This window comes from Anser anser (genome assembly GCF_964211835.1).
Source record: "Anser anser genome assembly, chromosome: 1".
NCBI classification, from domain to species: Eukaryota; Metazoa; Chordata; class Aves; order Anseriformes; family Anatidae; genus Anser; species Anser anser.
Window position 1 is genome coordinate 102402750 of NC_139720.1, and position 12556 is coordinate 102415305.

General features: G+C 40.6%; 1 protein-coding gene across 4 annotated transcripts in view; it reads left to right on the forward strand.

The window, feature by feature from the left end:
* The window catches only part of EPHA1 (EPH receptor A1), a 40209-nt gene that overhangs the window by 1407 nt on the left and 26246 nt on the right, over nt 1-12556 (forward strand). For 3 of the 4 annotated variants that reach the window (XM_083798988.1, XM_083798989.1, XM_083798987.1), the window contains exon 2: nt 2223-2290. Coding sequence is in view for 1 of the 4 variants with exons in the window: in XM_083798987.1 (XP_083655113.1) it covers nt 2223-2290 (68 nt within the window). In the remaining 3 variants the exon portion in view is untranslated. Of the gene's footprint in view, nt 1-1140; nt 2091-2222; nt 2291-12556 lie in introns of those variants that run through there. The other variant, XM_083798990.1, reaches the window with a different exon arrangement.

Genomic DNA, 12556 nt, shown 5'->3' on the forward strand with positions numbered 1-12556 from the left:
GGATGCAGCTAGTAGACGTTGTCGAGAAGGTAAACCTAGGTGAGAAGTAATATAAGGTATTGCCACACAGGCTCTGTTTTCCCTAAGTGTGTGACCAGTAGTTGGCAATTACACTCAGGGACTTCTCTGCCAGCTTCTCACCTATCTCAAACATCTTATTTTGGCTGTGGCTGTGATCTACTCTTCCTTAGTGTGTAGCAGGGAACAGCCTATTTCCCTGATGTCCTCTCTTATCTGAAGTCTTTTTTCTTTTGGGGAGATCTTCTATGTGGCTGGACAGCCATGGAGAGATTTCTAGGAGAGAGGCTGTGGACCAAAGAGCTAGTAGCCCCAGAGTACTTGTATTCCCTGTGCTCTTGTAGTCCTGCTTACTCATTCTTCCTTTCTGTGGAGACTCCCTGTTGTGGGTCTTTCAGTTTGAGAGATGCACTTCTTGAGAGTGGACTTTGCCTTCTCCAGTGGGCACAGGGTAGCTGAAGAAGCACCTGCTGGTGGTACCGTGGCATGGTACACAGGATGTGGAAGGTTTCTGTCCCAGCCTCTTTTGAATTCCTTTCCTTTGCTCTCTGCTAGAACTTGCTGTGCAGCCCCTCTCACTTCCACATCACTGCTTCAGGCCTGAAGTGCGTGGGATAGATGTTATCTGGGTGATGGTTCTGGAAGGACAGGCTACCTCACCCTGAGAGTTTTTGGAGCCAACAACACAAGAATAGTATCTCAGATAGACTGAGAGCAGAAGGGAAGTGAGTGAGGAGCTTTGTCTGGACAGGGAGTCTGTGGCTAGGAAGGTTTTGCCATATGACCACGCTGTGAAGGCAGCAAACTTGCAAAACCTGGATTCCTGCTTTTCCCTTCTCCTGATCCTGAAAGGGTGTTTCAGAGGTGAGAACAGCAGTGCAATCCCTCTTATCTCTGCTTCTGGGCCCACAGCCTGCTTCCTCATTCCACAGGACTCCTGCTGATCTGCACTTTACACTCTATTAGTTGTAGTTGGCAGGCAGCATTCATAAAGCAGTCAGACGAGGGGGAGGAAATCCAGTTATTTAAATGCTGTTTAAAAATTTCCCCCCTCCTACCTTTCACCCCCCACCCTTTTTTTTTTTTTTTTTTTGCTGTTACCATTAGAAATGTCCCCTATGAATACACCCACAGGAATCCAAAAGGGAATCCAAGGATTTCTTCCAGTTTCCTATGTTCCCAAGTCAGGGCTGCAGTAGGTGCGCTGAAACTAGTAGTCTGTGCTGTCAGTACCGGCAGACCCAAAGGAAGTCATGAGGCTGCACATCCAGCAGTACAACTTACTCTAACTCCTCTCCCTTCCCCGTTTGCCAAAGAAGTGATACATTTTTAAATTTTTTTTTTTAGATCAAAACTTCACAGTAAAGTCTGATTGTATTTTCAAGCGTCTTTGAGGGCTAACAATGAATAGACTACTGCATTTCTCCATTGCACGACTCCAGGAGCCAAGGCGTAACACACAGTCGTGCAGTGCAGTCCTTTGAGAGGTGGCAATGCTATGCCCTGGAGATGCTATTAGCTTGCTCTCATGGTTAAAACTGTTCTGAGGGGGAGAAGGTAAAACGATTTCTAGGCCACCATCAGATCGTGAATGACCTGGGTCAGAGATGTAGTGTTGGTCAGTTTGAGAAACTGCCTCATGGCTTTTGAGCCCTGTGACAGTGGAAAATCCCTTTTACAACTTCACATTGCCTCTGTCTTTCCGCCAGTGTTTGAAGCACTGAATAGTAGTTCCTCTAGGCAACATCGATTGATCTTTTGTGTTGGTAATTTATTTGATCACCTGCCTCTTCATCCATTTTGTCTGCTGGTTTCCTATTCCAAGGAAAGATGTGCTCAGCTGCTAATACTGGCTTCCCGTTTCAATAGGCTTCGGTCTCCTCCTCCTATTTTGGGACAGTTTTTAAAAGGCATAAAGTGTCAGGGTTTAGCATGTCATTATGTATTGTGTGTGTTAATTGAGAGGAAGGTGGAAGAGGAGGGGGTCCATATGAGGAAGAACTTTTAACTCCTCCTGACTAGTTGCATTGTTTTATGTTTTCCCGCCCTTCCTCCAGCCATACTTTCTGAAGGTAAAAAGTCACAAAGAATGTGTGAGCTGAGAGATGAAGTGCAGGTTTTGCCTTCTTTGACAAAACTAGAATGAAGTCATTCCATGGCACATGAGTTGAGTTACTGATTTTTCCTTACCCTCTGTTTTTCAGTGGATCTGCTAGACACAAGCACTGCACAGGGTGAACTGGGCTGGCTTCCAGACCCTCCAGAAGTAGGGGTGAGTACACGTGTTCAAGGATGGGGAGCTGTTGGGAATGCCAGGTGATGGAAAAACGTAATCCAAGTTGAAATTTCACCCTGTGTCCCAGAATCAGGCTTTTTCTGCAGCCCCATCCTCTCCTGGGCCTTGCATGGTTTTTAAGTCTCCTTTGCAGCCCCTTCACCTCTGCAGCCTCACCCACTAGCCCGCTGTTAAAGGACTGTAAATCTTCTGATACCTACTGACTTCCAGTAGCTTTCAGTAACTAAATGTGTCCTTGAAATATATTGTTTTTATGATGCAATAAAACTTAACAGAAAAAGAGGAAAAATCAAATCATATGTCTCCTTCTCCAGGCAAGTAGCCATGGCAGAAGTATTTCTGTCTACAAGCCTCTAAGAATTTAGAAACTTTGCCTGCTTAAGGTTGTTCTCTTTTTTTTTCTTCTTGAGCGTTAAACTGAATAATTCAATTAAAAATTATTTTTTTAATCATCAGCTGACTGAGGAAATAATTGTAAACTCATGGGGCAACAACCTGGCCTATTGGGTGGGCTGTAAGGTTCTAGGACTTTATATCCAGTCCCGTTGCTGTTTTTGACCCACACAAGTGATAATGAGGGAGGCGTTTCCCTTTATTTCATGACTGTAAAATTGAGCTGATGGAAGTGCTTCAGAATCTACTCCTGAAAGCACTGCAATATTGTACTCAAAAAGGCAGCTGAGCTCTCAGCTATTTTTGTGTAAGTACAGATATTTTGTATCAAGTACAGATAAAACAGTCCCTCTTTGTGTCACAACTTAAGTTAGGGAAGGTGGTTTCCTTTCTAAGAGCAGAACTGTGGGTGGGGTGGAAGGACCAAAGAAAAATGGATTCATGAACCATGTTGCAGTAGTTAGAATGATCCATGTTAATAAGTAGTTCAAATTCCTCATCCTTATCTTTCTAGCAAGGCACAAGCTCTCCTATGGAGTAAGAATCTTTACTCTTGTTGCTTATAAAGTAGACCTAGGCTCAGCCTGTTCCTAACTTGTTTTCATAACTTTCCTCTGTAATGTGCTGTGTCTGGTTAAAATTCACCCCAGCCTCCTCCTACCCCTGGTAGTCCTGCTTAAGTGAACTAGAGCCAGATGGTGAGGTTTTCCTATACTGACATATCCACATTTTTTGTTAGTACAGCTGTTTTGCTTATTATTATACCCTGCTCAAAACAGGTGCCATACTGAGACATACATGTAGATCGTATTTTGCTCACTGCTCCCCTTCTTGTCCCTATCAGCTGTCTGTGTGGTGATTTTGACCCAATACTGTGCTCCAGGCATGTTCAGGATGAAATCAGTATATTGAAGAGATGGGAAAAAACATGAAAAAGCGCATTTTAAAAACGTTGTCTTCTTTCTATCAGATTATTTTTTTTGTCACAGAACATCTGATTTTTGCAGAGTAGGTTCACAGCAGTGCTAGGAGCTGGCATACCCTTCTGCTTGTGCTACATCTGCTTTTTAAAATTTTTATATCTATATTTAAAATGTAATTGTAACTAGGAATTTTAGAATATGCTGGAGAGAATGGCCTGAGAGCATTCTGTACTAGTAGATCAAGATGCTGATGACTGATAAACTAACAGATGATGAAAAATAGATTAATCAGCTTCTGAGAGCAACTCTTGCAGGAATTTGTCTAATTACATCATTTCCTTATAACTGTTAGGTGGATGTCTGACAAATGTCCACAAGCAAAAAGGGAACCATGGGCAATTCTCTTGGAATCAGGACTTTGAAAAAGTTTCTGAAATCATTCTTTCAAAGTGATGAAGTAAATGTGTTTGAAAGAGAACCAAGATTAATTCAGAACATTTTTGATAAAAAAAGAGCAAAGCTTAATATCGAACAGTCTGACTAGTTTAAGTGGTAACAGGCTGGAAAGGTCTGAGCTGTATTGCTTACGGAGTCAGAGGGAAGAGCTGTATTTCATGTAAGAATGCTATTTGTACCTAACCTCAGATGCCAGAGATCTCCTATCTGTGAGGTGGATTTGTGTCAATATGCTTATCACACACAGGAAGAATGTGCTGTGAGGAATTTTCATGCTTTGTATGGACAAAGTCTCTGAGGCCCTGTGCAGAAGAGGTTGGATAACTCTGTGGAGGCAGAATCAGACCTTTGTTTTCTGCTCTCTTTTAGCCTATGCTAAATGCATGAAGTGGTTTGCTATGTGTGATTGTTTCATGGTCAGACAGGGTCTGCAGCTAGTGTAGACAATGCTTCTGTTAACACATAGCTTGTGAACACCAACCTGTATGACAGTCAGTTTTGGACAGTATGGGTCATTGTTCTGGACTTTGAGTACACTGTCTAGCAGTGAAATTCTGCCTAAGCTTAATGGTGTGATGTAGGACTGAAGTAAAATGTCTATAGAAATTGTTTGCTGAAAAGTTTATGCTAGCTTGCTTTGTAATAGCTGTTCAGAAAGTCTTTCATTCACTTTAAGTTACAGTTGAAAAATAGGCCCTTAGAAAGGCAGACTACTGAAGGACGACTAAAATCCTGTAATGAATAAATTAAATAACTAACTAGGCACAGTAGCATTGCTTCTTGTCAAGTTGCAAAATAACAGTATACAACTTATCTGTTTTGCTTTCAAGTATAATTGCATCAGTCTTGAAAATATAGTAATGAGGAGTCATGCTATTCTCTTGCATTTGTCTTTCAATAGACAAGGCCCTGAGCAACTCCAACTGTTTTTGAAATTAGCCTTGCTGTGAGTAGGAAATTAGAGTAGAGACCCAGAGGTCCTTTCCCACCTAAATCATGAGTATACGTGACTACATATGTTGTTAGCCATTTTTACTGTAGGATGCTTTGTGCTGGGTCTCTCAAGGTGGCATTCTATGCTGTTGTATGGATTGTAAATTAAACACGTGATTCTTTGGTGGCTGATGTGTTTTCTTTCAAGGTGTACTTTCAGCAGCTCTACAACAGTCTTTGCTTGCAAAAGAGTACTTTTTCACAGCTACTTTATTTTTAATTTGGGTATCTGTTATTTCAGAAATCATGTGAACTCTGCTGCTGCCACATATTGCTATTTGTGTCAATAGGCACAATTTGGCCTATTATATTAGAATTAAAGGATCAGGATCAAATCCAGATGATTTTCTTAGTCTCCTTTCTGGACTGCCATTGCTCTCAATATCTTATGAATGGTAAGGTGGAGGACATCATTTTTTCTGCCTATTCTATACTTGTTTGCTTCTACCCATACTTCAGAGTGTTGCTATCAGTTCCAAACTTTATAATGTGTCCCCTAGTGTGAATGGCACCTGGCCTGCTCAGCCTTGGTATAGTTTCACACATGTAAATGCACAGCACCTTAATGTATTCCAATGACATAAATAGCCACTAGCTGCAGTTATCATGGTTCCCAAAACACCTGAAAAACTTTGGAAATGATGCAATTCCTGTGCAGCTCTGTATTCTGTGTTTCACAGAATGTCTGATTATGAATGTAGCAGCTGCCAAAACTTTATTATTGTAACTTGAGTAAGTCAGTGGTCAAATTTGTTTATTTGATGTTTTGTTTTTTATTCTATTAAACCCTAGGCATAGTACAAATTTTACACTGCTCAATTTTTTTCTTTAGGTAATAGACTAGATCAAGTACTTGTGACCTGTCAGCAGCTTTTATGTCACTGACCACAAAATGATGATTACAGGCCTTCAGGTTCTAACAAAGCAAGGTAGTGTTTTGGTGTAGTAAGATGTCTCAGAAACCAGCCATCAGCTGGTATCAACATCTGTTTCTGCCATTTCTGTTCAGACAGATCAGCCTGGCCATGAAAGAAATAATGGTGTGGCCCACACAGCCCTCAGCCTGCAAGTGATTCCAGCATGGCTCTCCTATTTCATTAAACCTGAGCAGTTCACTTAATCATCAGTATCTTATTCAGATAGTCTTACCTGGAACAAGTCTCAGCAAGTCTGTAGCATCTGAAGATGGTGTCAGAAATAACCACCAGAAATGCTGTTGTGTGCCTCTCTTTCCACAGCTGTTGATAATACATGTCCTCTAGGATCTAACTCAAAGAGATGTTATCATCTCTGACCCTGGAATAAAGTGTCATTATATACCTCAGCCTGCTCTCGGTTTAAGTATCAGGCATAAGTGTTTAACTCCAAGTGAACAAGATCTGCACAGAAGTAAGGGACAAATGCCTGGTAAAGTCAATAAGTAACGGGAAATGGGAATTGCTCTGTCTTCAGGGTCATATCCTGACATGCCCTATTGCTGTTGATATGCAGACTCATGGAGATACTTGTTGATGATATTGTTAAGCGAAAAATAGTTACCTCGTGGATATTTGGGAGAAAGGTTAAAAAAATATATTGTACATGTCCAGGTATACTTTACTCAGAGGGGTGAGAGGTGGAATAGGAAAAGTGAGATGAGAGGAAGTCAACTGTATATTAACAGCTGTTAAATCAGTAATCATACTGTAAATACTGTAAATCAGATTGCATGAGCCACCAAACTGGTAGTCTAGGATGAAGTTATGCACATACATCCAAGAAGCAATCTCAGCTAGTGAACTCGATGTTGTGACTTGAAGGGCAGAAAAGAACACATTCTGAGCGAAAGTGAAGATGCTCTATGACTTACATTCCTCACCATGGCTGCTCAGGCACTACAGTGATGACAGCAGTGTTGCCTAGCAGCTTGAGGAAGCTGACTCATCTTTTTATAGCTGTTTGATGAGAGTGGACAAGGTTCACTGAGCTTCCTCACATGAACACAAAAGCACCACAAGCCATCTGGAGCTTTAAGAGGAGGCTGCCTATAGCAAGGTCCTCTGGAAAGATGAGCAGGCTATTTAAAGTTTAAAACTAAACCAAAACAAATCTCATTATAATACCAACTAGAATACTGCTGAGTTTGCAGGCAGACAAGTTAGAAAGTAAAGGCTTTATATCTTTTGCTGCCAGCTGTGTCCTTGATGGGTTGACCCAAGCTTTGAAGTGTGATTCTTACTAATTCAGAGGCTGAGTTACAGAAAAATTTGCTCATTCAGTCTGGTTTCTTGGAAGGTTATTTCCATTGCTTCTAAGGCCAGTTCCTGCCTTATCTGTGCCTGACCTAGAGCCTGCCATCTACTTGCTTGTCTTTCATGCTGCCATCTCATGCAGCTTCTCTTCTTCAGGCATGCTTCTCTTTCCAAAGAAAAGGCACAATTACCCTGTCCCTGTCTGGGACTCTACCTGATCTGATGCTCTTTTTTAAAAGGAACCTATACAAACAGAGTGAGTATTTCCCATTGCCATCAGACTCATTTTTCAGGTTTACTATAAATACTGGAAGTGTACTTGACACACCATACAAAACCATAACTCACACCAGACTGAGCTCTTTGCCTTGGAAAAAAAAAATCTCTTTCATTTACGATATATTCTAGGCAATGTAGAATGTAGCGCACAAATATGTGAGAGGTACCGCTTTATTGGTAATTGGATTTTAGCCACGAATTCTGAACTCCTAAGATGCACCATCTGTTTTTCTGCTCCTGTGTTTTTTGTGATTATTGATATAGTTAGTGGGTGTTACCAAAGAAGACACATAAGAAATAAGTGTTCCAAAATACCTATGTGAAGTGTTGGACAAGAGTATCGTTCTCCCTGACCTGGTAGCATCTGTTGTGACCCAGACTGTTTTCATGCAAGACCTTAATGTGGCCAGGCAGTTCAGAGAACGAGCAGACAGTAGGACCTGGATTTGATAAACAGGTTATATAATCAATGCACTGGAGCTCTGTGGCTCAGATTAGCGCCTTACCTTCCCATGAGGACATGAATACAAGTTAAATTGGAAGGAGGTGGGATACAGACCTACGCACTAGCGCCCTAAAGGACAAATAATTGCACAACACTTGCTCCTCCCTGAAAATAATCAATGGATCATTGTGGGGGAAAAAAAAATGTATCATCCCACCCAGACAGATATGCAGACAAGTAACCATTACTTTTATGTTCAGTTGTATCAAAGGTTCCATGACGATGATGTGATGAAATCAAACTTGCCTGACCATTGCCAAATGTTCAAAGAAATAAAAACAGCCTCTTTGCTGTTCTGAGATCTAAAGTTATAGGACTTATGAAGTTAAGAGTCTAGTTATAACCATGTTTCTTTCATTATCATCTAAATTGTCTTCCACACCCGCAAGAGAGCTTACAAAAGCATTGAGAAACTTTCAGCACAGTGTCACAGAAACCAAATTCTGGAATATTTTCAAAACACCAGTGTGATGCTGCTATTTTTGATGGGTTGGTCAAGCTTTGCCTACTGACAGATTTTTCATCAGATGTATTTTAGCTAGAGAGAAGCTGTTCACAATATTACAGCAGATATCAGCAAGGTGTCTCTGCCTCAGTCTTACCTCTGAGGAACTACATTAAGAATCTAATGCAGCTGAATCTGTAATGTACAACTGGCCTTTAACTCTAAAACCATGCCAATATTTTTTTTGTCATGATGGCATGCAAATGCTATACGAATGTCAAAGAGTCAGAAGTGCTTCCATTTTTCTCCCCTTTCTGTTTACGCGGGGAAAGGGGAGAGAAATCATCCAGCTGTGTGTGTTCCGCTAGGCGGTTTTAGGCTTGGGGCACCAGTGATGTACGGTTGTTGAGAAAGATTGCTCTTTCTGTAGCTCTTCTTCATTGTAGATGTCTGTACTAACCCAGCTTGTCTTTTGATCTTGGCGCAACTCTCTAACCCAAAGTTAAACAAGTTAATGCTTTTCAGCATGTGAACTCCTAACCTCTCCAGTAGAGACCTGCATCTTAGTTTAGCAACTTCAAGCTTACTGGCAAGATGCTTGCTTTGTTGTTACCTTTTTAAAAGTCTCTTAAAAGTATCCCTGTACCTTTCCCCAGGGGTGTGCAGGCCACAGATTGGAAGTTACTGTGCTGAGCTAACCTGAAGGCAAATGAAATATGGGTCACAACAGGCAAGCTCTTATCTGAAGGGAGATGGGACAAGTGCCTGGCAGGCTAGAGATAGAGACAGCATTACTGCTGTGAGCCACAAGCTCTTGTGACTCCAGTCTGAGCCTTAGGATTTGCAATACTGTCTGCTGTTTCTGTACTGGTAGCCTACCTCTTCATAGCAAGTGTGAATTTTTTACTTTTCATGATGAAAGTACTTTTTTCATTAAAAAATAAAAAGCTAAAACCAAAGAAGACCACTTTTCTAATGCCTGAAGAGCCTGTGACAGCAGCTCCAGCAAGACATACAAACTGTCTCAGTTCATTTCTTAAGGCAGACCTTATGAAGAGTAGCTCAGAGATGGATGGAGGAATCACAGGTTGTCCGATATCATTTCCTTGAAGCAGAACTAATCTAGAGAAGGCTTACTGATAGAAGAAGCAAGGTAAGCCTTCCTGAGGCTTCAGGGCTTCAAACTGTGTAATCAATTCACAGTCTGTCAAGATATATTATAACATATGTACCTTATCTTATCTTTGGATGTTTACTCACAAGGCAGACCAAACCCATACTGTTTACTGCAAATATGTCAGTGCACTCCCAGTTTGTCATTCATGTCATTCTAAACTGGCTTCATAAAGACAGATCTTTTCCTTCACTGCTTTCTTTAATATTGAATCCAACCCAGCAATGGGAAGAAAGTTGCCTTCCTTTTTCCTAAACTTGCAGTATTCTGAGCTTATTGAGATAGTACTTTTGCGAAGTGAGGTTTTCTTTTACTTACAACTAACTGCTGCACTGGAATTATTTAAAGAGTTTCAAGAACAAATCTCTGGAGTTAAGTGCTATGTCAGCGTATCGGCTCCTGAGAAGCACAGAGCACCTTTTTGTCCTCAAATCCAATAGCTACATCCTTAGGCTTTTTAGAAACTCATGCTACTAATTTATGGCCCTCTCTTGAATGCACTGGCTTTTGCCTTCTCAGCAACTTTTTAAGAATTCTAAAAAGTTTTAAGAATTTAAACTTAAGAAAGTTTAAACTTAAGGCAGTTAAACTTAAGAAGGAATTTAAAAGAATTTAAAAGGAGTTAAAAAAAAAAAAAAAAGTAAAGAGGTTAAGAACTCTTTAGCTTGCTTGGCGATGGGGAGTGGAGTAGGTGACTTCCAAAGGTCCCTTCCACCCTAAGCCTTTCTACAGGTCCAGACCTCATGAGAAAGTTTTCTAGAGCATCATAAAACCACAGTTCACTCCCTGCTGGAATGAGGAAGTCTAACTCTGAGCCTCCTCCACTTCTCCTATAAAAATATTTCCCATCCTCTGGCCAAACTGATGACTGGAGTAAGGATATAGTGTCTGGAATTAAATGGGTAGAAAGTAATATTATCAAAGGAGGTTGATTCAATGTCATTGGTAGACAAGCTGGAGAGTCAAGTAATTCATATTGATTGAATCAGACTCTACCACACATATTCATTAAGAACATTACATTAAAAAAACAGAGGCATACATTTTGATTTTGCAGCAGATTCTTTGAGGATGTGAGACAGTTGCCTAGCAACTTCTGGACTCATCACCCTTTCATTAAGTGTTGTATGTAACAGTATTCCTCCACTACTTTGAATTTAAAAGCTTCACTGAATAATGAAGTCACAAGTGTTTTTAACGATAGCTCTGCAGTTGCTAGCATAAATAATATCCTCATTTTACTTCCTTTACCCATCAGCAGCAGAGTCTAGAAAAACCATGTCTGACTCCCTTGTTATTTCTTCGTGCCACACTGCATATGAAACTGTACAATAGACGTCTTTGCTCTGAAGATCTGAGTCTGGAACAAGATGGGCTAAGATAAGCTGAGAAATACAGGAGTTAGGAGTTGGATTTTTTTTTTCCAGTAGTAGAATAGGAAAAATTTCTGCCAGAGTTGTCACTATTTAAAATTAACTTTTGGCCCTGTATTAGTTAAGTTAGGAAAACGGTTTATTTTCACCACAACAATTCATGTCTTTTAGTGAGACATGCAAAAATTGCTTTCTGGTGACTCTTACGTGTGACACTGCCTTGAAATACACTGCTAATGGCAATTTTTTTAACTCTCGTCCTTCAAATGCAATTATATATTTCCCATCAGCTTGGTGGAGGCAGATACCCATGGAAAAAATGCTTCTAAAAGCTATTCTGAACATTGGCAGTTTCTTATGAAAATTACTTATTTGTTATTCCCTTTCTAACTTCTATTTCGATACACTTCAAGATGTCTTGTAAATTTAGTTCTGTAGCATTGTCCAGAAGTTTTTTCAATGAAATAGTGCAAGGGGTGATTAAGCAGTAGACACTTGGTTGATCAACAGAGATCGATCAGTCTATTTCTCTCTCTTGCTGTTCTTAGTCCTTTGACCTGCAGTAAGTGAAATAAATGAAAATCCTGTGTGGTGCAGGTATATACCAACTGAGTCTGATTAAGAGGGTGGAGTAACACTGGAGATTAAGTACATGGAGAAAAAGGAAACAAGAAGGGACAAATTGATCCCATCTGCAGAATTTCCTGGGAGGAAACTGCAGGTATGCTTTTAGGTAAATGGCTGAGAACAGACTGATATGAGCCAGTGTTATCAGCAGTGCTTGCTATCTTGGAGAAAGCACTGATAGTTTACAGAGCGGGGCTGTACAGTAGATTTCCTTTGGCACTCTGTCTCTAGTACTCCACTAGCCAGCAGAGTAACCCACAAGGCTGTTATCTGGTCTGTGGGATCAGAAGCTGGGAGAGAAGCTGCAGGGCTATGTTTTGAGCACAGGAGGTGGTTGTGCTGAAGAAGAGAAATGTGTGAATCTCGTGCTCAGCCCATGAGACTTGACAAGCTTAGAGTAATATAGACACTGAGGTGTTGTTTAAAATGCATCTTAACCTGGGGTGTGATTTGAAACCAAGATGCTTAAACCTGTGCCAATACCTATGTGGGCACTTGTTTGAATGTAATTTGATTAAACATTTAAAGCATAATGAAAAAGACGGTATTAACACGGTGTGAAAAAGGATATAAGCTATTTTCCCTGTGGACAACACCTTCCTTTCCAAGTTCTCAATTTTCGTGTGTGACTTACTTATCATTGAACATTCTTTGCATTTCATATTTGACCTGTGGTGAGGAAACAAAAACACAAAAAAAGTCAGTGAAAATGCTTACAAAACCCTACTAGATTCATACAAATAATATCAGTGAGATATATCCAGTTGGGCACGCATCCTTCTCCCAGTGATTATTTTGCTGGGGAAGAAGCAGAACCTAGTATGAAATCAGGAAAACCAACTG